This window comes from Oreochromis aureus, linkage group 9, assembly GCF_013358895.1.
Source record: "Oreochromis aureus strain Israel breed Guangdong linkage group 9, ZZ_aureus, whole genome shotgun sequence".
NCBI lineage: Eukaryota > Metazoa > Chordata > Actinopteri > Cichliformes > Cichlidae > Oreochromis > Oreochromis aureus.
The window spans coordinates 20,485,232-20,507,493 of record NC_052950.1 but is presented as its reverse complement, the minus strand read 5'-3'; the positions used below and the strand labels follow the sequence as shown (position 1 = coordinate 20,507,493).

The window sequence follows — 22,262 nt, the reverse complement described above, 5'->3', positions numbered from 1 at the left end:
TCCTCATGGTACACAACAATCCCCGGCCTCATGTGGGTAGAATATATTCAGGCTGTTCCAGGAGGATGAAGGAACCAACAGTACTGAATGCCCCCCATGCTGGCCTGACCTAAATCCAACAGAACACCTCTGAGACATCATGTTTCAGTCCATCTGATGCCACCAGGGTTCATCTCAAACCACCCAAGGGTTCAGTGATTAACTGGTCCAGGTCTGGGAGGAGAACCCCCAGGGCAGACACATGGAGGCTATATAAATGACCGAGTACCATTTCTTAGTTGCTGCAATGAAATTTTAGCTAAACGGACTAGCCTGCAGCATCATTTCTTTCACTTTGATTTTTGGTGTGTTTTTGATTTCAGCCCTCTGTAGGCTTATAAGTTTAGACATTCAGCATGATTTTATTCCCAACTGAGATCTGATGCATTTTCTAAGTGTTCCTTTAATTTTTTTTTTTTTTTTTTTTGAGAAGCATTATGTAAAAGATATCATCTTACTCTGAAGAGGTCAGGTGAGAGGCACTTGCTCACAAGAGGATAAAGTCAAGAATATCTTTAGCTTTGCTTTCCTTCCAGCAGTCTCAAACTATGTCTGTGTGGTGCTTTGGAGCTGGACAGGAAGTACCGTTTTTTTTCCCTCGAGTACAGCCAGCCAGTTGCCAGCTCCTAAAATATTTAAGTACCTGATACAAATTTTTTTTAAAAATGATTAAGGCTGTGGTGAATATCAGAGCATCAGTTTGCAATTTCTGGAACAACCTTATCCCTAAACTGTAAAAGTGCCGACCACTAATTCTCCTCCTAAAGCCCTGTGGACGCCCTACTAATTGTGCTCTGCCAATCTGGGTCAGCCCAGCAGGATAAGGCTGGATCACTGGCACCATTTGCTGAAAGAAGACTCCTCCTTCAACCTTGAATGTACTGAGGCAGTGGCAAGAAAGCTTTGCTTGTTCCCTCTGACTGAAAGCCTAAAATAAGAGTATCCGCTGACTGCTATTGCAACCACATTACTGTCCATTTACCTTAAAGACCTTAGAGGAGACAGCTGAGCTCCTGCAAAGAGGTCAGAATGACAGCAGGCTTCACTGGGAGAAAGTGAGGAACGGGAGTGCTGAGGAATGTCGTTTAAACACTCGGACCATGATTTAATTATTGTTACAGTAGTGGCGAACATATAGATAGCTGGAAGAAAAGCTGAGTCATTCTTAAATAGAAGGAACACGCTCTCGTGCTCATGTACTCTGGCAGAACTTAAAAAGAGATGTCAAGCACAGACTGGAGATTAAACAGCCAAGAATGTGCCACGCCTGTGTAACACCTCACAGCGCATGAAGAAAGTGAAAGGGCAGTGTCACAGTGTACAAAAGCAGGGGGGATTTAACAAGGCAGTCTGAATATATGAAAACAGTTTAGAAAACTGAATTATATAAGCTGTGTTTTAAAAGCAGCTGTCCCGAAGTATAAAACAGTCATCTGCTCCTCGTCCACGTCTTCACATTTTCATCTGAGAATAAGAGTGTGCTGTTCTTGGCAGGCAGCTAGGCCTTCAGCGCTGTGCGATTCTGTTTTTGTCTCTGAACACACCCCGCCCGCAGTCTGCTGGACGCTCTGAGGTAGCCGAGTGACAGATCCACCGGACCAGCTGCTGGACAGTCAGGACTCCAGGCTTGATGGGCTTTTAAAACATGTCAATCTTCCTCTGACTTGCCATCTTAATAAAAACCAAGAAACCCCAAAGGTCTCTTTAAAAAGGGAAGACACACCAACACGGAAATTAAATAAACTTAGGACAGATGACTTTAAAACCTTCTCCAGGTGCATACCAATCAAGCAAAATAAGGTTTAAACTCGAGTTTAACTGCAGATAAACTTCACTCTTCTGCCTGCTGACTCCATGGTTTGCCATTTTTGCTCTCACTGTTTACCAAAGAGTGCAAACAGCAACAGCTGTGCTTACCCGTGTTCAGAAGGACACAAGTTTACATAATGAAACATGATGACTCCCTTCTAGCTCCAGTTCTGTGGCTCTTATTTAAGCGTCATATTTAATGATTTTTAATATTTACATTTTTCCTGTCAAGTCCAAAATGCACAGCCGTGCTCGAATTATACCGTTTTCCCATGCGCTCTGACACACAGCGTGCACACAGACACACACTTGCCGTTATTACATCTGCTTTTGTTTTAATACGGAAGCTATTTTTGAAAGCATTCCAGTTGAGTGATGCAGACTCTCAAATCCATCCTCTGCCTGCGTCTGAACTCCATATTTAGAGGCACACAGGCTGAACTACACATGCCTTCCAATCAGCCTTTTGCTGAACGCAGACAACCTGGTAGAGCAACTAAACTTGTTTTACTAGATCACACTGAAGCCAAATATTGGCACTCTTAAAAGGATGAACCGGATGGCACCTCAAGACACGGTGACTTCAATCGGTTAAGAGCAACTAACTCTTCGCTCTTTGCTCTCAGTGACAAGGCTTATTATAGTTTTGTCTCTCATATAACGCATCTAAACTTGTGCAAAAGAAAATGAAGACTGGAACAAACCTGTCCATAAGTGTGGGTGTATATTTGTTTGAATTTATCATAAAGATTATGTGAACAAAGGCTCACAAAATGAAAGATCTAAATCCTAATTAATTACCTAACTGAGGAAATGTAATGAGGTAGAAGTCAACATCCAGCAGGGATACTCAGCGTTTTCTTTCATGTGACATTTAGTGAGGTGAAGCATTGGAAATGCACATTACAGTCCTGTGGGGGATTAGCTGTGGTGGCTTTCCTGAAGGCTTCCTGGGTCTAACACTCAATCTACACAGCAGGAGCTGTGTGCTAATAGGCAAACTAATTAGGAAATAGAAAAATCTATGTTTAACATTCAGATAACTGGGGCCTGGTGGATGCTCTGTGTCTCTGAGCATTTTTAGGTCATCCGTGAATATTCTGGACCAGATAAAATTATGAAGTTAATAATAGCCAAAGCACATCCCCTCAGTCCCTCTTTCAGTTCCGAAAACAACATCCCATCAGTGCTTCTTAAGTGCACGCACAGAAATGGCTTACCGAATAAATCTGTAAATGGATCTCTGCCGCCGAAGAATTCCCTGAAAACGTCCTCGGGGTTGCGGAATGTGAAGCTGCTGAAGTGGTCATAATGGCCTCCTATTAAACATTGAAAAGAAACAAGGCTTATAAATGACACCTCACTTTAACAAAGATAACACTGCAAACACAGCTATCATTACAAGCTGTCAAAGCACCAATGCAAATACCAAATGTCCAGCTGTTTCCACCTGATGTATGTCGGCATTTCATACCTAAAGTAACTGATAAACTTATGAATATGGAAACTTTAACGGATCTCTCCTTACCTCCTCCTCCTCCTCCTCCACCTGAGAGGCCTTCTTTGCCATATCGGTCATAAACATTCCTCTTGCTTTCTGCAATAGAAAGAGAAGGATTTTACATGAGATGAGAAACAACTCGGAGCAACTGAAGGTGAAGCGCCCTCCTTCCTGCATTATAAACCTCTGTTAGGATCGTGAAAGACTCCAGACTTAACACATGATGGCCTCCAGCTAACAGCCTCTTTTAATTTTCACTGAATAACACTACCAAGTAATTCCAAGAAAATGACTAGAGACAGTAGTGTGCTATTTCAGAATATTATAATTTTAGCTTTATTAAAGCCAATTATTAAAAGTCAGATTTACCAGCAGTATGCAGTAAATTTAATTCAGAGAATAATATAATTAAACCAGATAAATAAAGAAAGTCCAGATTCACTACCAGCAGTATGCAGTAAATTTAAATTTATTTAATATTAATTCAAAGACTTGTTCCAACTAATTTAATCAGTAAAGGGGACAAATCTTGCTTTGTGAAGTCATAAATAATCAGTGTTAATACATACTATAGACTAGGGATGGACCGATCCAATATACAGTATCCTGACCTAAATTACTGGATCGGATATCAGTTAGAAATAAATAAATAAAAAATTTTTTAAAAAAAGTAACCCGATCCATTAAATATCACAAAAGCCCCTCACAAAACTTGCGACATGGCATAACCCAGGTAGTGACCTTAGCACATCGGAGCAATATGCGTCAAGTGATAGAGCGGCTGTTGTGTGCGAGACCTGTCGGCGGTCTGGAGTTACTTCACACTGAAAGCATTTGGAGCCTCGCAACATGCTGCCAAACCAGCATTTCATCTCCCAGAGACGTAAAGCAAGTGTGTAAGTTCAGCTCTGAATGTTTGTACAGCATTCCCACGTTAAGCTTAACAACCGATATATGGAGCTCTGACGTCTGTGCGTCGTCATTGCTAAGTCTGACCGTACAATGGATACACTCAAGTTTCACTTTGCAAAACGCAGTGTTGCTGACTAAACAGTTTTCAAAAAAAAAAAAAAAAAAAAACACTATGAAAAAAAGTTTTTCTTCATACTTGTGTTAACCCCTTAATGCCTAGTGTATCATATTTGATACATACAGTTTTTTTGCCAGTTTTTAGGACTTCATGTGAATTTTTCCCCCTGAAAAACCGAAATAAATTGCACAATATATTTTTAATCAATTAAAAAAAAAAAAAACAAAAAACCCACAGATAAGTAAATATGATACAAATTAAATGTCATACAGGGAGTGCAGAATTATTAGGCAAACGAGTATTTTGTCCACATCATCCTCTTCATGCATGTTGTCTTACTCAAGCTGTATAGGCTCGAAAGCCTACTACCAATTAAGCATATTAGGTGATGTGCATCTCTGTAATGAGAAGGGGTGTGTCTCAATGACATCAACACCCTATATCAGGTGTGCATAATTATTAGGCAACTTCCTTTCCTTTGGCAAAATGGGTCAAAAGAAGGACTTGACAGGCTCAGAAAAGTCAAAAATAGTGAGATATCTTGCAGAGGGATGCAGCAGTCTTAAAGTTGCAAAGCTTCTGACGTGATCATCAACAATGCGCTTTCATTCAAAATAGTCAACAGGGTCGCAAGAAATGTGTCTGCCCATGAACTGAGAAAAGTCAAGCGTGCAGCTGCCAAGATGCCACTTGTTTGGCCATATTTCAGAGCTGCAACATCACTGGAGTGCCCAAAAGCACAAGGTGTGCAATACTCAGAGACATGGCCAAGGTAAGAAAGGCTGAAAGAACCACCACTGAACAAGACACACAAGCTGAAACGTCAAGACTGGGCCAAGAAATATCTCAAGACTGATTTTTCTAAGGTTTTATGGACTGATGAAATGAGAGTGAGTCTTGATGGGCCAGATGGATGGGCCCGTGGCTGGATTGGTAAAGGGCAGAGAGCTCCAGTCCCACTCAGACGCCAATGGTGGAGGTGGAGTACTGGTTTGGGCTGGTATCATCAAAGATGAGCTTGTGGGGCCTTTTTCGGGTTGAGGATGGAGTCGAGCTCAACTCCCAGTCCTACTGCCAGTTTCTGGAAGACACCTTCTTCAAGCAGTGGTACAGGAAGAAGTCTGCATCCTTCAAGAAAAACATGATTTTCATGTGAATTCCATCACACGTCCCAAGTACTCCACAGCGTGGCTGGCAAGAAAGGGTATAAAAGAAGAAAAACTAATGACATGGCCTCCTTGTTCACCTGATCTGAACCCCATTGAGAACCTGTGGTCCATCATCAAATGTGAGATTTACAAGGAGGGAAAACAGTACACCTCTCTGAACAGTGTCTGGGAGGCTGTGGTTGCTGCTGCAAAAAATGGTGAACAGATCAAAACACTGACAGAATCCATGGATGGCAGGCTTTTGAGTGTCCTTGCAAAGAAAGGTGGCTATATTGGTCGCTGATTTGTTTTTGTTTTGTTTTTGAATGTCAGAAATGTATAAATGTGGAGATGTTATATTGGTTTCATGGTAAAATAAATAATTGAAATGGGTATATATTTGTTTTTTGTTAAGTTGCCTAATAATTATGCACAGTAATAGTCACCTGCACATACAGATATCCCCTAAAAAGCTAAAACTAAAAACAAACTAAAAACTACTTTCAAAAACATTCAGCTTTGATATTAATGAGTTTTTTGGGTTCATTGAGAACATGGTTGTTGTTCAATAATAAAATTATTCCTCAAAAATACAACTTGCCTAATAATTCTGCACTCCCTGTATATGGAAATTTAAATGGGATTTAGTCAAAACTAAACTAAACCCGCCCTCCCAGTTTACATTACAGTTATCCCATCCTGATAGTGGTGCTATAACTTCTTAAAAATATCCCAGCTACCCCTGCATCTTTTGACCAAGTGTCTGCTATGAAACTGAAAAATGATGCTTACATTTAAATTCAAGGGGCTCGTCACCTGTGGCCAATCTTTACTCATCCATTCAAGAAAACAGGCCAAACAAAGGCTGCTCAATTATGGCAAATATAACACTGGCATTAGTGTGAACGTGATAATAAGAATTAATATTATATTTAATGACTTGGCATTTCCAGAGTGGCAACTCACTCCTTTCCTATGTCTTAAAATGTCAGATTTCTGGGCTCTAGATAAATGGCTGAAAAACAACAAAAACAATCTAACCTTCACTTCTGGAAATGCTAAAGCACATCACTGTTTTTTATCAGTTTTACCAAAAGATTAAAAAAATTCGATCAGTTATGACCAAAAAAAGAAAATAATGTAAATAACTTATAGCTGTTGTTGGGTTCAAAATATTGGGAAGAAAACACAAGAGGAATGCAAGTAACCACACTGGTCCAGAAGATGAGTTCAAGCGATGATTTTAATGAAACACACGCGTGGGAGACACACCCTGCAGAGCATCAAGGGTGGATCTCCCTGACAATGAACAAACCGAAGGTTTTTATAGGGTCGGGTCAATACATCACCCCTTCATGCATTAAGCAACTTATAGCTGTTAATCACAGGTGCACTCGCAATGAGAAATCCTCATTTAATTATACTGGCACCTGTAAATAAAGTAAATAATTAAATGAGGATTTGTCATTGCGAGTGCACCTATGATTATTCTACATATATTGCATTTTTGTGTCTTTAAAGGAGTTGTGACTCAAGAAGTCGTCTTTTGAGGGTTACAAGCTTTTGGTTAGCGCTATGATTAGCCAATCTATTGTGAGGATGACATGAGTTATTGAAGGATTGCACACGCTTACAATACATTTGTATTCTGTTCTTTATTATTTTTATCTATGTATACCTTTTATTAAGTTCTAAGTAGTGGTATTAGATTGAAACATTTGTTTAATACATTTTTATACATTTTACATATAAGTTAAGATCATCATACACAGGATGGCCTCAGCCTGGTTGCATAAGCAGAGGGGTCAAATAAGGTGCAAGGCGAGAGGAACACATGCACAGACATACACGCACCCACACGCACACAGATATAGTAGTGAGTTTATTTTTGTAGGTGAAAGTTTAAGCATGTTTTGCTAGGGTTGCAGTTTTTCTGTGGGTGTACGTGACGGTTTGATGAAAGTACAGGATGTCTAACAGCTAGGTTGGGGCGGTGGTTGCGGGCACTGCACCTGGAGGAAGATGGAAGCTAATGTTCTTTTAAAATGGGTCAAAAAGTTAACTGGAGGTCTGTGGTTTGATTTGATGCATGCAAGTATTGTATCTGCTTAATGCATGAAGGGGTGATGTATTGACCCGACCCTATAAAAACCTTCGGTTTGTTCATTGTCAGGGAGATCCACCTTTGATGTTCTGCAGGGTGTCTCCCCCACGCGTGTGTGTTTCATTAAAATCATCGCTTGAACTCATCTTCTGGACCAGTGTGGTTACTTGCATTCCTCCTGTGTTTTCTTCCCAATATTTTGAACCCAACAACTGATCTAATTCTGTTATAGCTCTCAATGTGAGGCATAGAATAATTGTGTTTTTTTGGTATTGGTTTCCAAAAATGTATCACGTTGATGGTAACAACAACACTTTTTGAACATGTCTCTACCCTTGTATTTATACAACAGGAGCAGAATGTCACTGTTTCTTAATAGCACAAGCTTCACATCTGAGACAGTAATGGCTTCAATACAGCTCATTTCAAACAGTGCACTTGAGATACACCAGCTTCTTGTTCTGTCTCACCGTCTGAGAGAACTTCATAGGCCTCTGACAGCTCTTTGAATTTTTTCTCTGCCTCATCCTTGTTGTCAGGGTTCTTGTCTGGATGCCATTTCAGTGCCAGTTTTCTGTAACTGAAATACAAACACCATAAAGTCAAAACACACAGAGTCAAGAACGAGTCGTCATGTCTTGATATCGGGGTAGAAATCATTTATGTACGCATGTATGACAGAGATAACACCCCCCCATCAGAAACACATATTCACATGACTACAGCAGACACACGCTGCTTGTCCTTCTCCCCACCCAAGCAGAAATAACAAAGACAGCCTGACACTGCATTGACAATCAGCACGGGTCTCGCACAGTGGCTTACGCTGCATCAGCTGTTTGTTTTTAAGCTCAGCAGCAGCACACACACACAAAGATGTTCGAACAAGACAAGGGACTGAAAGTCAGCAAGGCTTTACACAATCCAGGGATTCACTCCATTACAGACCTATAGCCAGCAGTCTTTGTTGTAATCTGTGACATTATCTTGCTGACTAAAGCCTGGTCACAGTTCAGTTGGACTCAATGCATGCAGCACTCTTGGTAATTGTGTAACATACCTCTACATCTTTGACACCTTTGTAGCCAGAAGTTCACGGGAAAAATCCACAGCAGAAATTTTCTTTACTTACTAACATTCTTATTGTATTATACTTGGACTTTTATCCAGTAAGTTCTTGTTTAGTTGTGCTTCTTTTGCACTTCTTTAACCTTGCTTAGATTTGTTTTGTCATATTTAATCGAGTGATTTTATTTTATTAAAAGGAATTTTGCTACAAGTTGCCTCTAATGTTTTGGCTGCTGTGACACAGTCATTTCCCAACTTTTGGGCTGAATCAAGTGAACTTTATCTTATTACAAAACACCGAGCTTTGTATTAACATTAGAGCTTCTGACTGTAATTTAATACCCACTAAATTTAATAAACAGACATGACAAATGAGTCTCCAAGCATCACAGCAGCTTTGTGAGGCTGTATTTTAGGCCAAATGCAGACATGCTCATAACCATAACCTTAAACAGTGTTTAGGTTTAGTAAAGTTAGTGTGCCAATAATTTCTAATTAGTACTCAACTTTAAAAAAGACAAATCTATAATCACGATATTGGATAACTTCATGATAACATAATGATCGTTAATGAAAACTGCAGTTTCGCCTGGATTTTCCCACAAAAAGAGCTTGACTCATCTAGTTTGTACAAACACTGAATTTAGAGTTAAAACAGGACATGTTATCTTTCTGTAACATATTTTTGGCAAATGGATATTCTTGGCCAGGATGATCCATACTGCTCAATAGTTTCCTCCTCTCTCACTTGTTTTCGCCACACTACCCAAAATAACTTAATGGAGCCCCTGGAGCACATGCCTGATTTGAAGCAGGCTTATTTCTGTCCTCAGTATTAACACTGCCTCTCCTCTTCACATGTCCAAACAAACTGCTGTTATTGAGAAACCACCGAGGAAGTATAATTAACTGGAACGAGCCTGATCAGTGGGTGATTGAAGGTGGAAGGTATTTGACAAGAGCAAGGTTACAGGAAGAAGAGTGGAAAAATTCTGCAGTGCACTCTCTCCTTTCTCCCTCTCCCTGTGTCAGTTTATACAGCGACAGAGGGATATAATTAACCTATTACGCCCTACAAGTGGCCGACATTTAACGTCAACACCGGCAGAAAACGGAGCACAAAACACTCGAGGGGGACTTACGCTTTCTTGATGTCCTCTTGCGTCGCATTTTTCTGGACTCCTAGTATCTGGTAGTAGTCCACCATGGCTCTGTCTGTGTGTCTGTGGGTGCTGTTTTACTTGAGGGTCTTGTGCGAGTGGCCTCTGTGGAAACAGTAATGTTCTGTTAAGACATGTTACAAGATAAAGTCCAAGACTCTGCAACAGCCATGTGTGACGAGTAAGATACAGCCCTTCCAGTCCAGAGGGGTATGCTTGCAAAGGGGAGGGAGGGGGCTGCTGGCATTAAAAAGGGTGGAAATACCCAACAATATTGCACTGCACTGAAATAGCAATACCGGGGACGGGGAAGTTAAGCTAATCCAAGCCAAGCAAAATTGCATAATAACCGGGGGATCATCCTTCACCCTGAAGCTAAAAGAGAGAAAGTATGAAACATGTTTTTCTTTTGAATTTTGGAGCCAGCTATAGAGACCATGAATCACTTTTTTTTTTTTTTTTTTTTTTAAATCATGATCTAGGGTTAGAGTTATGAAAAACAAGACACAACTGGTCTGATTAAAAGTATCAGAAGACATTCAAGTCCTCCAAGTTTAGCACCAAATTTACAATTTTTTTTGTAGCTTTACAAACTGGCATCAAGAAGGGAGACATGAAACATCTGTGACCTTGATGTTAGTGAAATATTCACTGTAAAAAGCGGTAGACATTGGACTCTGTGTGGATGAAACAAGTCTGCAGAATTAAAAATAAGTCAACAGGGAGAAATAAACGATAAAGGATAAAAGGACTAATAAAGTGGCCATCCATCCTCCAATTTAAAGTTCAACAATTGTTCACTGACGTGCTTCAAACTGAAGGCTACAAAGGTAATGCGCTACATTTTATTGCTCGAGAACTTGTTTATTGCCATTTCCAATGCACAATAAACAAATATTGTGTAACCCGACTTACCACTCTTACAGCTAATAAATAACTTTTCAAGTTTAGCTAGGTCACTTCAGCTAGGGCTTGAAATAGTTTTAATCTCATATCAAAATATTTTTTTGAATATAAATGAATATATCAAGTTTTATTTTAAAAAGTTGCATTTTTATACCATCATTTGCAAAATGTTCTACTTTGAATGCAAAAAATCTGAATGAATGAAGTTTTATTTTAACCAGTTACATTTTTTAACCATCAGTTGCACACAGAGTTTTTTCACAAATGACAATACTGTGACAGTAAGTCTCTTTCTGTGGTTAACACTAAACCTTAAACAAACAAAAGATCATAGCGACAAAAAAGTACATCAAGTAATAATTCACGAGACAAAACAAAACAAATGAAATTAAAAAGATGCTCTTTTGTGTTTACAGCATATAACATATAAAAACTGTAAAATAAAAAAATGTGATGAACTCAAATTACAAATCAAAAGTCTAGACAGTGACTAATAAAAAAGTCTGACCAAGAACAGTCACAGGTATCAGAGCTGGTTTAGCGTTTTCTTTTCGTGCGTGCTGAAACGCTGCCATGTGTTTAAAACATTCTTAATTTTTCAGTAGATAACTTTACAGCTGGTGGAACAAATTCGTAGTACTGCTACCTTTTGCGGCAATAGTTTTACTGCATGTTATGCAAATTACTGCATTTTTGCTTGACATCCTCCTTGTGAAATCCAAGCGTTGGGATGGGGAGATTAATGATGCCTTTGCACCGTGTGGGTGGGGAAAAAAAAAAAAAAAAAAAAAAAAAAACCTCAGTGAATTACATGCAGACAGCTTAAGACTGTCATGGCAATTTATACCATTGTACGCAGGAAAACTTGCGATACATCGAGTATATTCGATATATCGCCTACCCCTAGTTTCAGCTACAACCTAAAACCTTACAACCTAAAAATTATTAGCAAAAAATAAAAGCATACTTTTCAGTGAGTTACTTGTGGGTGTGTTTATGAATGCACTGTAAACCCTACCCCCTAAAACAAGATGACACAGGCATCTATGGTTAAATGAACTATTATCTGAAGTAATCGAATACCTTTTCCAAGGCTAACAAATACAGCAAACTAACTCCTACATTCACTGTGTAGTACTTCCTCAATCCATGACAACAGCAGGGAACTATTACTAATGGACTCCAGCTCTTTGATTCACAGCAGCTCTTTTATATCATACGTATACATGGTCCCTACTAGAAGCCTGTTCTTTACATGCACCAGTCAAGTTGTGAACAAACAGCTGTAACCTTTAATCGATTTCTGTACATTAACTTAAAGGTGTCTTCATTAATGCCTAGACATAAATGTAACCACTCAAAGTGTAAATCAAATTGATTTCAAGCCATACCATACAAAATATTTTGGAAACCTATGACCAAACAAAAGTTACTTTTTAAGATGCACATATGCAAGAGCAACCACGCGTTTCAAATCAATATTATATTATAAAGCCTCCCTCTTCTCCTACACCCCATTATTCATTTTTCTAACGTGCGAAAAACACTGACAATGTTGGTACTGAGTTTATAGCTTCTTCTTTTTAAACTATATCTATAAATATAAGCCAACTGTGAGAACAGGTCCTTATTTTGGATCTAGGGTGATGAAGTTACCAAATTTGCCTCTGATACTCTTATTTTACTTAAAGGTGAGAAACATTTCAGCTTCTCCTGTATGGTTGCATTCAGGTCTTTATTTTATAGTACAAAAAGGCTGTTGCACTACTACCACATATTTACCCTTACTGTGTTTGTAAGGAAAACGGGACAAAACCCTACTTTTAATTGAGGGATGCATTATTTGTTGTACTGAAAGATACAAAAACAAACCAGTGAGGACTACTGGAGTCCACTGTGTTCTATTTGTTAGCTATTTATAACCTGTGGCCTTTGCAGATAGATTGTGTTTGTGTCTGTTATGTGGGGGGTTGGGGGTGTTTGGCACAAAGTAGTGCCAACGAGTGTCTCCTGGTGGGGACATGGCACAGGCACTAAACTCTCCTTCATATATCCTAGTAAGGCAGCAATTCCAAATCTCCCTCTGATACTTTATCATACAACCTCCATCTAACCTGACACTAATTTAGTCCGCAATCTAAATATAAAAAGGGATGACCTTCTGAGTTTTGTAAAAAAAACAAACCAGTGTCCTGACTCATATCTACTTTTATCTCCCTCACTTGAGCCATAACTGACCCGCTCACCCATCACCAGCGCCCCCGCGGCAGTTGGGATTTAGTGGACACAAGCGACTTCTAGAGATGCACTTTGCAGTACTGCGCAGAGCATTAAGAGTGCATTCATGCCTGCATGTGCCCTGTGCTTGCATTACACAGCTAATGTAAATGAACTTGATTCCTGTTATCCCTCAGAGTAAGCACATGTGGGTCAGTTAATCCCATAATGCATCAATTAAGCAAAGGTGATGGCTGTAAATGCAGACAAACAGCAGACCACCAGGTTTTTTTCTATTTTCCTAAAACAAGCTCTTCTAAAAGTGCACTACATAGCAACTTTTTCTAAAAAAACATAAAGATATCTGCAGTTTTTATCTTTTTGCTTGCACTGGGAGTATTTAAAAAAAAAAGAAGAAAAAAAAAAAAAAAAGACATGCTGTGCAGTCTTCCAAGACTACTGAACTGACTTGACATAACATCAGGAAATTGACTGTAGGAACATTTAGCAACTAAAGACCACTTTCAGAGACATTTCCAGTGATTATTGATTAACCAATTGTCACTTGCCACAATTGATCATTTGCAGTTTTCAGCTTCTCAAACACACCAACAGCTTTTTACTTTTTTTGTTTGTTTTATGGTGGCTTCTTAACATAATCAACATCTATTCAAAAACTGTTTTCGTCTTTCCTTGATAGGATGATATGAAAAGTCGGTTGGGCAGAAAGTGTTTCTTGTGCTAAAAGAAGTTTTTGTGAAGAGGACAGGGGATTTGCAATGTAATTAAATATAATGGACAGAATCTCACAACTGATGAATCCCATGGCACATACAAGAATCTAACCTTCTCCATGTACGCTGCAGTAATTTGGTTCCTGCACCATTCAAAAATCAAACCTAATATTTTTAAAGTCCTTAAAATATGAATTACAACTTACTAATGTTGAAATCATAGACAAGGCATAATAATTTGTTCATCCAACTGGTAAGAATCCCTACAGCAGACAGTAATTGATGCCACAAAGTGAATTTCTTTGGAATTTTGACCACTGGTCCAACAACGTTAACACTATTTGGGGTGTATAACAGGTTGGTGACAGCTTGGCGGCTCCCCGGACTTTAAATGAGTCACGGCACTGGCAAATTTTTTATCAAAACCACAAGGCAAGGCTCTGAAACCCACCACCTACCCCGTGAAACATGTACTGACAAGGGTCGGGAGTCTAATTTTTGGACAAAGGGTGACAGAAATAAGCAATCAATAATGACCTGACCTCTCGGTGCACCTCTCTTATGTAAGATCAACCCAACAGGAATCAACACAACACTTTGGAGGAAACACATGCCGGCAAGCTGAGCAGCAAGAGATTACAGCAACATCGGTTTAAGTTTTCTCAGCTGTGCCGTACTGGTGTGCCAACTGAGATCGCCCTTGAAGGAGCAATATTATGTAACTGTCGATGAATGAGACTCTTTACTGAAGAGCCGCAGAGCATTCATCATTGTTTGCATTTATACTTTACGATACTGCCATTACGAGCGAAAGTGAGCTGGTTCTGTTGGGCTTAAGAAATACTGACCAGAGAGAAGAGGACAGGTTGAGCCTATAAAAGGAGCATTAGAGCTTCGCATTGGCAGAATCATAGATAACACATTAGCCAATTCTGCTTTATTTCACAGAGACATTATCCTTATGTAAAGTAAACACAGTCTGGCACATTATTTTTTGTGTCTCTTTTAAAAGCTGCTTTTACCCTTTACCAGTGGTTGAAAAAAGTAAACAAATTAAATTTCATTGTATCTTTATAAAATGACAAATGAAGTATCTTAATCTCAATTTATAAGTGGACCAACTACAGTTGCTGCACTCTGCATCCCTGTAATACTAAATTCACAACAGTCCACTTTCTGGTTCCCCAAATGGTGTGCTTTGAGACATGTCCAGGTGTGCTGCTGTGGGACTTTGTGATACATTATTATTATTACATTATACAGCTACACAAGTGTTAGAAATCCTCAGCTTATTCTCTGTGTCAGTACTCTGCATGCACTCCTTTCCCCAGGAAAAATCCTTAAAAGGAAGGAAACCCCTGTTTGTTCATAGTTACTGGGTTGTGGGAACAATGACATTACAACTTATTAGAGGTCCTTATCAACTGTGAGAAAGTCAGTAAGGAAGAAAAATGATCATTTTATTGTGTGACGCAATCATTTCAGTGCCATCCATCCATACATACATACATACATACATACATATCAATCAATTTGGCCCTTGAAGTTACTGTTTTGGGGGGTTTTTTCCACAAGTAAGACGACCTATTCTTTCGTATTTTAAAATTTCTAATTGCAAGTAAGTGCAGGTTTGATGAGATTAGGGTAGATAATGTGAAGCAGCAGGAGGAGAAGAAAAAGTAGTATTAGCAGAAGTTGCTTTCCAAACCTAAAAGAAGAGTGGATGACAAACAGGGAAAAATTCAAGATAGATGGACATTGCAGTATTTTTTTGTTGAATTTGGTGGAACTGTGATCTGCCTTATATGTAAGGAGAACCCCCCCCCCCATTTGAACACTGGAGTGGTCTTCCAAAGCAGTGATTACAAAGTAGCAGGAGTAAAACAAGCAACACTATTTTATTTGGACTGTCAGATTTTTTGTGCCATTTGAGACATTATCATTTATTGAATGTGGTCTATTCTTGGTCGTAGTGTATGACTGATCTATAATCATTCGGGTAAATTCCATTACACAGCATAAATCATCGCCTGACTCCAGGTTTCAAGAGCATGTTTCTACAAGTTTTCACTCACATTCAAACACATTAGACAGAAGAGTTACACTTCATGTGAAAACACTTTATATGCAGTACTTTAAGAGCACTCAAGGTGCACATGTTATGACTTAAAAATGTTTTACTGTTTTATATTGTTTTTGTCATAGTCATTTACAGATATTGATAAATTTATAAGTAAATATTGGGTGACTAAGACTAGCTGTTACTGAGGTTTGTATTGAAGCCTGTGGAGATGCTCAGTAGTCATCAGCCATATCTAAACTGTTCAATTTAGTTCTATTGAGCCTACTGAAGGTTAGATGTTCAGTCTGACTGAATAATTTGCGATAAAATGTACAAATATCCTTTTTAAAAAGTGTGTATGATCAGAATCACTTTCATTAGAAAGAGAAAACCCAGTTTAAGACCATAATTTTTGAGCATTTCTAGCTCAAAAATGATGACCATCACTTATGATCAGTGTTGAAGAAACAGCATATTTATTATACGCTTCAGTCTAGTATCAGCAGCTGCTGAGGGTACAGAAAGTCTCGTAAATGTTTTAACGACTTCTGTTTCCACCCCCCCAAAATTGTTTCACCACAGAGCAGCCCAAGGGTTTATCTGCTGATCGAAATCTCAGATTAGACTTCAGCGTTTTGGTTTGCATCTGTGGAAGTTGGGTTATAAAATCCCTTGTGTTTTTAGGGCAACTATGTAATCGGAAAAAGGCATCTGAAGTATTTCTGTCAGCGTCCAAGAGGACTCAAACACCACTAAAAATGTGATATTAACAAGACAAGAGCACTGGATAAAACAGGCTCTAGGCAGCTGAGTCCAGGACATAACACAAATTACATCTTACAGAACAGAGAATCAGATGACAGCTAAACACAACACAACAGCTAGCCTGTTTCTTACCTGAAACTATTCATGGCAATGACAAAAGCATTTGTGCTTTAAGCAGTACAGGAGCGTTTTTCTCCTCACTCACTATCAGTGGAAACATGTTTATCATAGAAGACCTCATTTACAGTAAACAGTGAGTGTCGTCTTGCTGGACAGAGAAACCCAAATTTCAGCAAATGGGATACTTTTGCTGATCCAGCCTTTTTTTTGTTTGTTTTGTTTTTTTAAACCCATCAGCTCATTTAAAATAAAAAAGACCAAACACCTCGACATCTGCTGTACCTCTTGGTCCTATGTGGCACTTTGCAGACCATTTTCTATATATTATAGCTGCATGATCTTGATCAGAGGCCAGTGGCAAAAAAAGAAATAAATGTGGAACAACCGGTAGTGCTGGCTACTCCCACTGCTGGGTTTATGCTATTGTTGGTATTTAACTTTTCCTCTTCCACAGAAGTCATAACAGACACAAGACTTTGAAGTGAAGTAAAGTGAAACCAGGTGTTAAAGACAATGACAACTGTCCACCTATAGCCTTTGTTTGCTGCTTAAACATTCTTTTCATCCCATCTCCTCATCACAATGACCAACGCTCATGCTCTTTGCTATTCAAGCAAACTTTTCCAGTAATCAGCACTCTACTTGTGGACTGCCAAGCATTTCAAAGAACTGTATGTCTTCATGTCTGTGTAGCTGGCATACACAAAATCCTTCACTCTTCACCTATGTAACCTGAAACAAACACAGCAACAGGAATTCTGCTTTAGGAGGATACGACCAATGTTCATTTCATATTTAACAAAGGCTCAATAGTGTTATTTAACATAGCTTGACAGCTTAATGTCATTGTAATGGTTCTATAGTTACTCAGACATTCAATTTGCTGGAATCAGTCAGCCACAAAAATCAAAGTCAAAGGTGGCGAGCTACATGCTGTAAAGCATACTGAAAGGAGTGGTATAGAGACTTACTGTATGTCAGCAAATAAAACACAAAGCAATAAAAATGTTTGCTCTGATAAGATAAAATAAGGGACTTCAAAACGAAACTGCAAGCCATCAAATTGTCAAACTCAGAACAATACAGAACGACAAACCAACAGTCACTCAACGAAAACCTCATAAGAGGCTTGGTTCATCAGAAGACTGTCAACAAGTAATACAGCCTGATGTGGCAATACAGCAACAAAAATGAAGCCACCACATGTTTGAACTGGACTTATTATACTAATTTGGTCTACTAGTTAACCAAAGGAGGAAGCAGATCCTCACTTAGAGATGACTGGAAATGAAACTGTGAATTCCTGTAAAACATCTTAATGACTGATCCCTGGCCTGATCCTCCCTTATAGAGGAGATCAGGCCTTTCCTGTAGCTTCCCCTAAAGTCCTTCAAATTAGGAGTTTTCCAACACTCGACATCTTCAAAACCCATCTAAAAACTCTTTTTTATACCTTGGCATTTAAACCAGACTGAGTACTGGCATTTGTTTTGCATCCATCCGTTTTTCTGTAATGTGTTGTTTTTTTTAAATTGTTTTTTGTTTTGTTTTTAAAAACACCAGGTATTTGTGTCTCCTGCTGGGATCAAATAAGACAACTTTCTTTTGTTAGGTGAATCTGAATAACTTTGGAACCACCAAGAAATGAAATAAAAATCAATCCACACCAGCCAAATTTCACAATAAGTGTATCACTGGTTATATTGATATGCACCTCCTTAAGCAGGAGCATCAATATAAGTTCATGGGTCCACATGTAGCCCAGAGATATGTGAAATGGAGCGGACCAGTCACTAACAGCTTTTTCAAATTACTGAAATAACACAGCATTTAACTGGGAAAACTGGAGCAGTTAATGACTTCGCTACATCTTCCACACAAAACCATCCAGTGGGCCAAACTAGACTCTTTGGGGAGGACTGACTCTTCTGTCCTCAAGTCACATGGCTCCTTTTAAAATAATTAATTATTTAATATTAGGCCCTTACCAAAATAAGACCAAACCTGGCTTTGATAGACCCTCATATGGCAGCAGATAGTGGTTATTTTAGTAACTGCTTAATGAGAACTTGTTTTCAGATGTACTGTGCTGACAATCCAAATATCACTTTATAACTCTTCATAAAAAAAACTGTTTTATTTGAAAAAAAGATGTTGGCCTGGTGTTCTTTCAAGAGTGGAAAAACCGGTCACCCGACGACATTAAAACTTTACTGACGCTAATCAGCCAGCTGATTCCGAACTTAGTCAGTGGCCACTTCCTGTCCCCCCTGTGTTCTGTAACCAATAGCAACCAAAAACGTGCTAAACAAATTATAGTCAATTTTTTTCCCTCTCTCGTCCCACTGAAAACGTGTTTATTTTCTCTCCAGAACACTTTCTGGAAGCTAACTAATGTCAACAGGCCAATCTGAGATCTCCCAGCTGGAGCCCTAACTTGTGAACCTCTCCCTCCGCATCGGTTTAACAGAAACTTCTAGAAAAGTCTTAAAGCGGAAAGGGAATAGTTTTAGCCGTCTAAATTTCCAAAACAAATCCACTAATATAAAGATATGTATATATATTATATATATTTTTTTAAAGACAGCAATGATATTACACAAAAACAGAAATCTCTCTATGGTAGTCTTAACTTTAATATCCGACTGTAGACGATACGGGCTAACGTTAGCGTTAGACTGGCATTTATAGCATCACTGGTACCAAATACAAGTTTATCATGCTGTCATACACCCCTGAATTTACTAAATAGTTTGTATAGACGGACTGGGTTTTTTGTTTTGTTTTGTTTTTTAATTATTTATTTGTTTTAGCCTGAGCTAACTCAAAATTTACGGCAGCGGGCAGGCAAAAAGACAAGAGGCAAGAGATCCACTCGTTATTCTTACACGCTAGCTTTACTATGGGGTAGTATCCTGAAAAACAGCCTCTCGGACACAAACGAAAACTACATTTCGTTTGTGTCCTACATTAACTACATTAAAATAATCTTAATATATCCTAAATGATTCCAACATTAGCAGGGGACATACTGGGTGACTCCACCACAGCATCCCCACATGTACTAGATGTACTCGATGCGGCAACACACGACAAACGCTTTTCGCCACTCTTTCTTTCTTTCAGCAAACTGAAGCCAAGCGGCCCTCTCCCCTAATTCATCTCGAGCCTACCTGAAAGAAGGAAATGTCCGCCCAAAAAGCCACCAGATTGTTGCTGTTCCTCCTGTTTTCCTTGCCTGAGTACGGAAACTGTAACTGCAGCAGCAGCTGGTAGTGGCTTTCTTGGTAGCTGGTTGAGTGGCCGCTGATATGGCCTAGCCCACAATGCTGCTGCTTTCAAGGACCCTCGAAAAAAAGAAAACTAACATTGTTTTACTGCGGATAAAGGTCAGTTTAAAGTTTGTAATGGTGCAATATTTACAGACAAGACATATCCTGACAGCCTGTTTTTACTCTCACTTATAAGAGGTTAACGTGAAAAAAGCTGGAAAAAGTGGAGAGCGCACCAGTTACCCCATAACCTCAAGGCCGTGCAGGGGCGTGTCCAGGTGGGTGTCATGGGGTGGCACCAGCACAGGTTGCAATATGCCCCCACCCCTTTTGTTTTAGGGAATTAATTATATTTGCTGGTATAACATTTCTACTTTTGCTGGCCCGTTCCTAAGTCTTGATAGTTTAAGTCAAAGTAAAACACTTTCAGGTTGTTGTATAGTGTCGCTTTTCACATACTGTCTGTTTGAGGAAGAGGTCTCTAACCTGTGACTTCAGACTCCAGAGCTATATGTGGATTTTTAACCTACATTGAGTCTTGCTGACAGAAAACTAGATCAGTGTTAAATGGAAATGAACATTTGTTACTTGCATTTTTAAATTGTGTTTATCAGTTATTGTAAAACTGTGCAATGTGTTATGTTTCCTCCACTGAAAAAAACTTTCCTGACTGACAGAAAGAACTAAGTCAAAATTTTGAGTGAATAATTTCAGTTATTTTCTCAATTTTGAGTTATTTTCTCCAAAAACTTTGATTTAGTAAGTCAGAATTTTGAGATGCTTAACTAGATGCTTAAAAGGTTTGAGATAATAACTCCAATTCTAAATTATATATGGCAATTATATATGTTTGTTTTGTTTAATTCAGGGGTTTTTTCACTGGCAGAAATGAGCTTCCAAATTGTGAATTTAAAAAAATAAACTAATAATGTTTAAATATTTCATTACCAGAAATGTGAAATCTATCATCTGTACCTCATAGTATTAGTTTTGCTGATTTAAAAAAAACAACAAACAAACCTGTGGATGAAAATAGCGAATGTAACAGTGCATGGATACATCTGTTTTCTTTCGCCCAGCTTTTTGTCAAAATTTAACTAAAACTTTGAAACCTAAAAGCTGAAAAGGGCTGATTTTTATTGTTTCATTTCCACAAACAAAGGTAGGTTTCAAAGTGGCCTTCATAGCATTATAACTTCTCTGTTTTCCAGTTTATTGTTTTTTTTAAAAAGAACAGTTTTCTTTATTTTACTTTTATAAATTTCATAAGCACAAAGTAAAGCACCAAATTTTCTTAAAGAGAGGAAGAGCAGTCGATGTGATAAACTATTTTAATTACAGCTATTACCAATGTTAATTACTGATTGGTATTTCGATCCTCATCTGCATGTCGAAGTATCCTTGAGCAAGACAGTGAACCCCAAATTGCCTCCCTTGTAAGTGTGTGAATTATAGGGCAAAAGGTGCTTGAATGAATGGGTGAATGAGTTTTTTAGTAAGACGCACTTTGATTGCTCAAATAGGGTAGACGATCACTATGTAAGCACAGGTCCACATAGAGAGGTAAAAGTGACCTTCAGTTTACACTTGCTTTGTTTCTCGGTGACAAATGTTATTATTATCAACAGGATAATGTGGAATTAAAGAAATTATTTTACTGCTACGATATAATCTACATCATTAACATTGCATTAATAACATAACCTACAGCATTAAGACGGTATTAAGATGTTTAAACATACTGGCACCATATTAACCTTTATTACAGGTGCGGTCATAATCATTGTATACTCACATTGCATTTTGTGCTTACTAAAGAGTTGAAGCTCAGTCAATTAATTAAAGGTTGTAAGCCTCGTTCGGCACGATGTCCGGACAATCTATTGTGTAAGTGACTTGGAGCTATAGAAGGTTAAAACTGCATACACGCCTACAAAACACATATAACACATATAATCTAGAAACAGGCTTGAGCAAAGGCCTGAATGTATTCAGCTTCTTGTTGCATTTGAGTTTGCTTAGTAACAGGTGACAGAAGATGTGCCAAAGAGGAGGACAAGTCCACGGGGACCTTCAGGGCCTGAAATCATCGCCATATTTGGAAGAAGATGCTAGAAAGAGGAACTTCGGCGTCTGCATTTAGCTCTTAAAATTGATCACTTACTGTAAAAGATGCAAATAATGTTCTTATAACGCGAGAAGGGGCGTTAACCCTGACATTATAAAAGCAATTGTTTGTGTATTTTTGGGCGAAGAAGTATGCTGATGTGATGCTGTGTACTTCCTCCCACGCGTGTGTTCTTAATAAACTCTTCATCTGATTGCAC

The 22,262-nt window shown here is 38.7% G+C and overlaps 1 protein-coding gene across 2 annotated transcripts in view; it reads right to left on the bottom strand.

The window, feature by feature from the left end:
* The window catches only part of dnajb6b (DnaJ heat shock protein family (Hsp40) member B6b), a 30,035-nt gene extending 10,046 nt beyond the window's left edge, over positions 1-19,989 (bottom strand). The window contains exons 1-5 of one of the 2 annotated variants that reach the window (XM_031732538.2): positions 19,837-19,989; positions 9,842-9,964; positions 8,102-8,211; positions 3,377-3,445; positions 3,069-3,167 (exon numbers count right to left, since the gene is read on the bottom strand). In XM_031732538.2, coding sequence (XP_031588398.2) covers positions 3,069-3,167; positions 3,377-3,445; positions 8,102-8,211; positions 9,842-9,906 — 343 coding nt within the window. In that variant the 5' untranslated portion in view covers positions 9,907-9,964; positions 19,837-19,989. Of the gene's footprint in view, positions 1-3,068; positions 3,170-3,375; positions 3,446-8,101; positions 8,212-9,841; positions 9,965-19,836 lie in introns of both variants that reach the window. The other variant, XM_039617371.1, reaches the window with a different exon arrangement.
* Between the last annotated feature and the right edge of the window lie 2,273 nt (positions 19,990-22,262).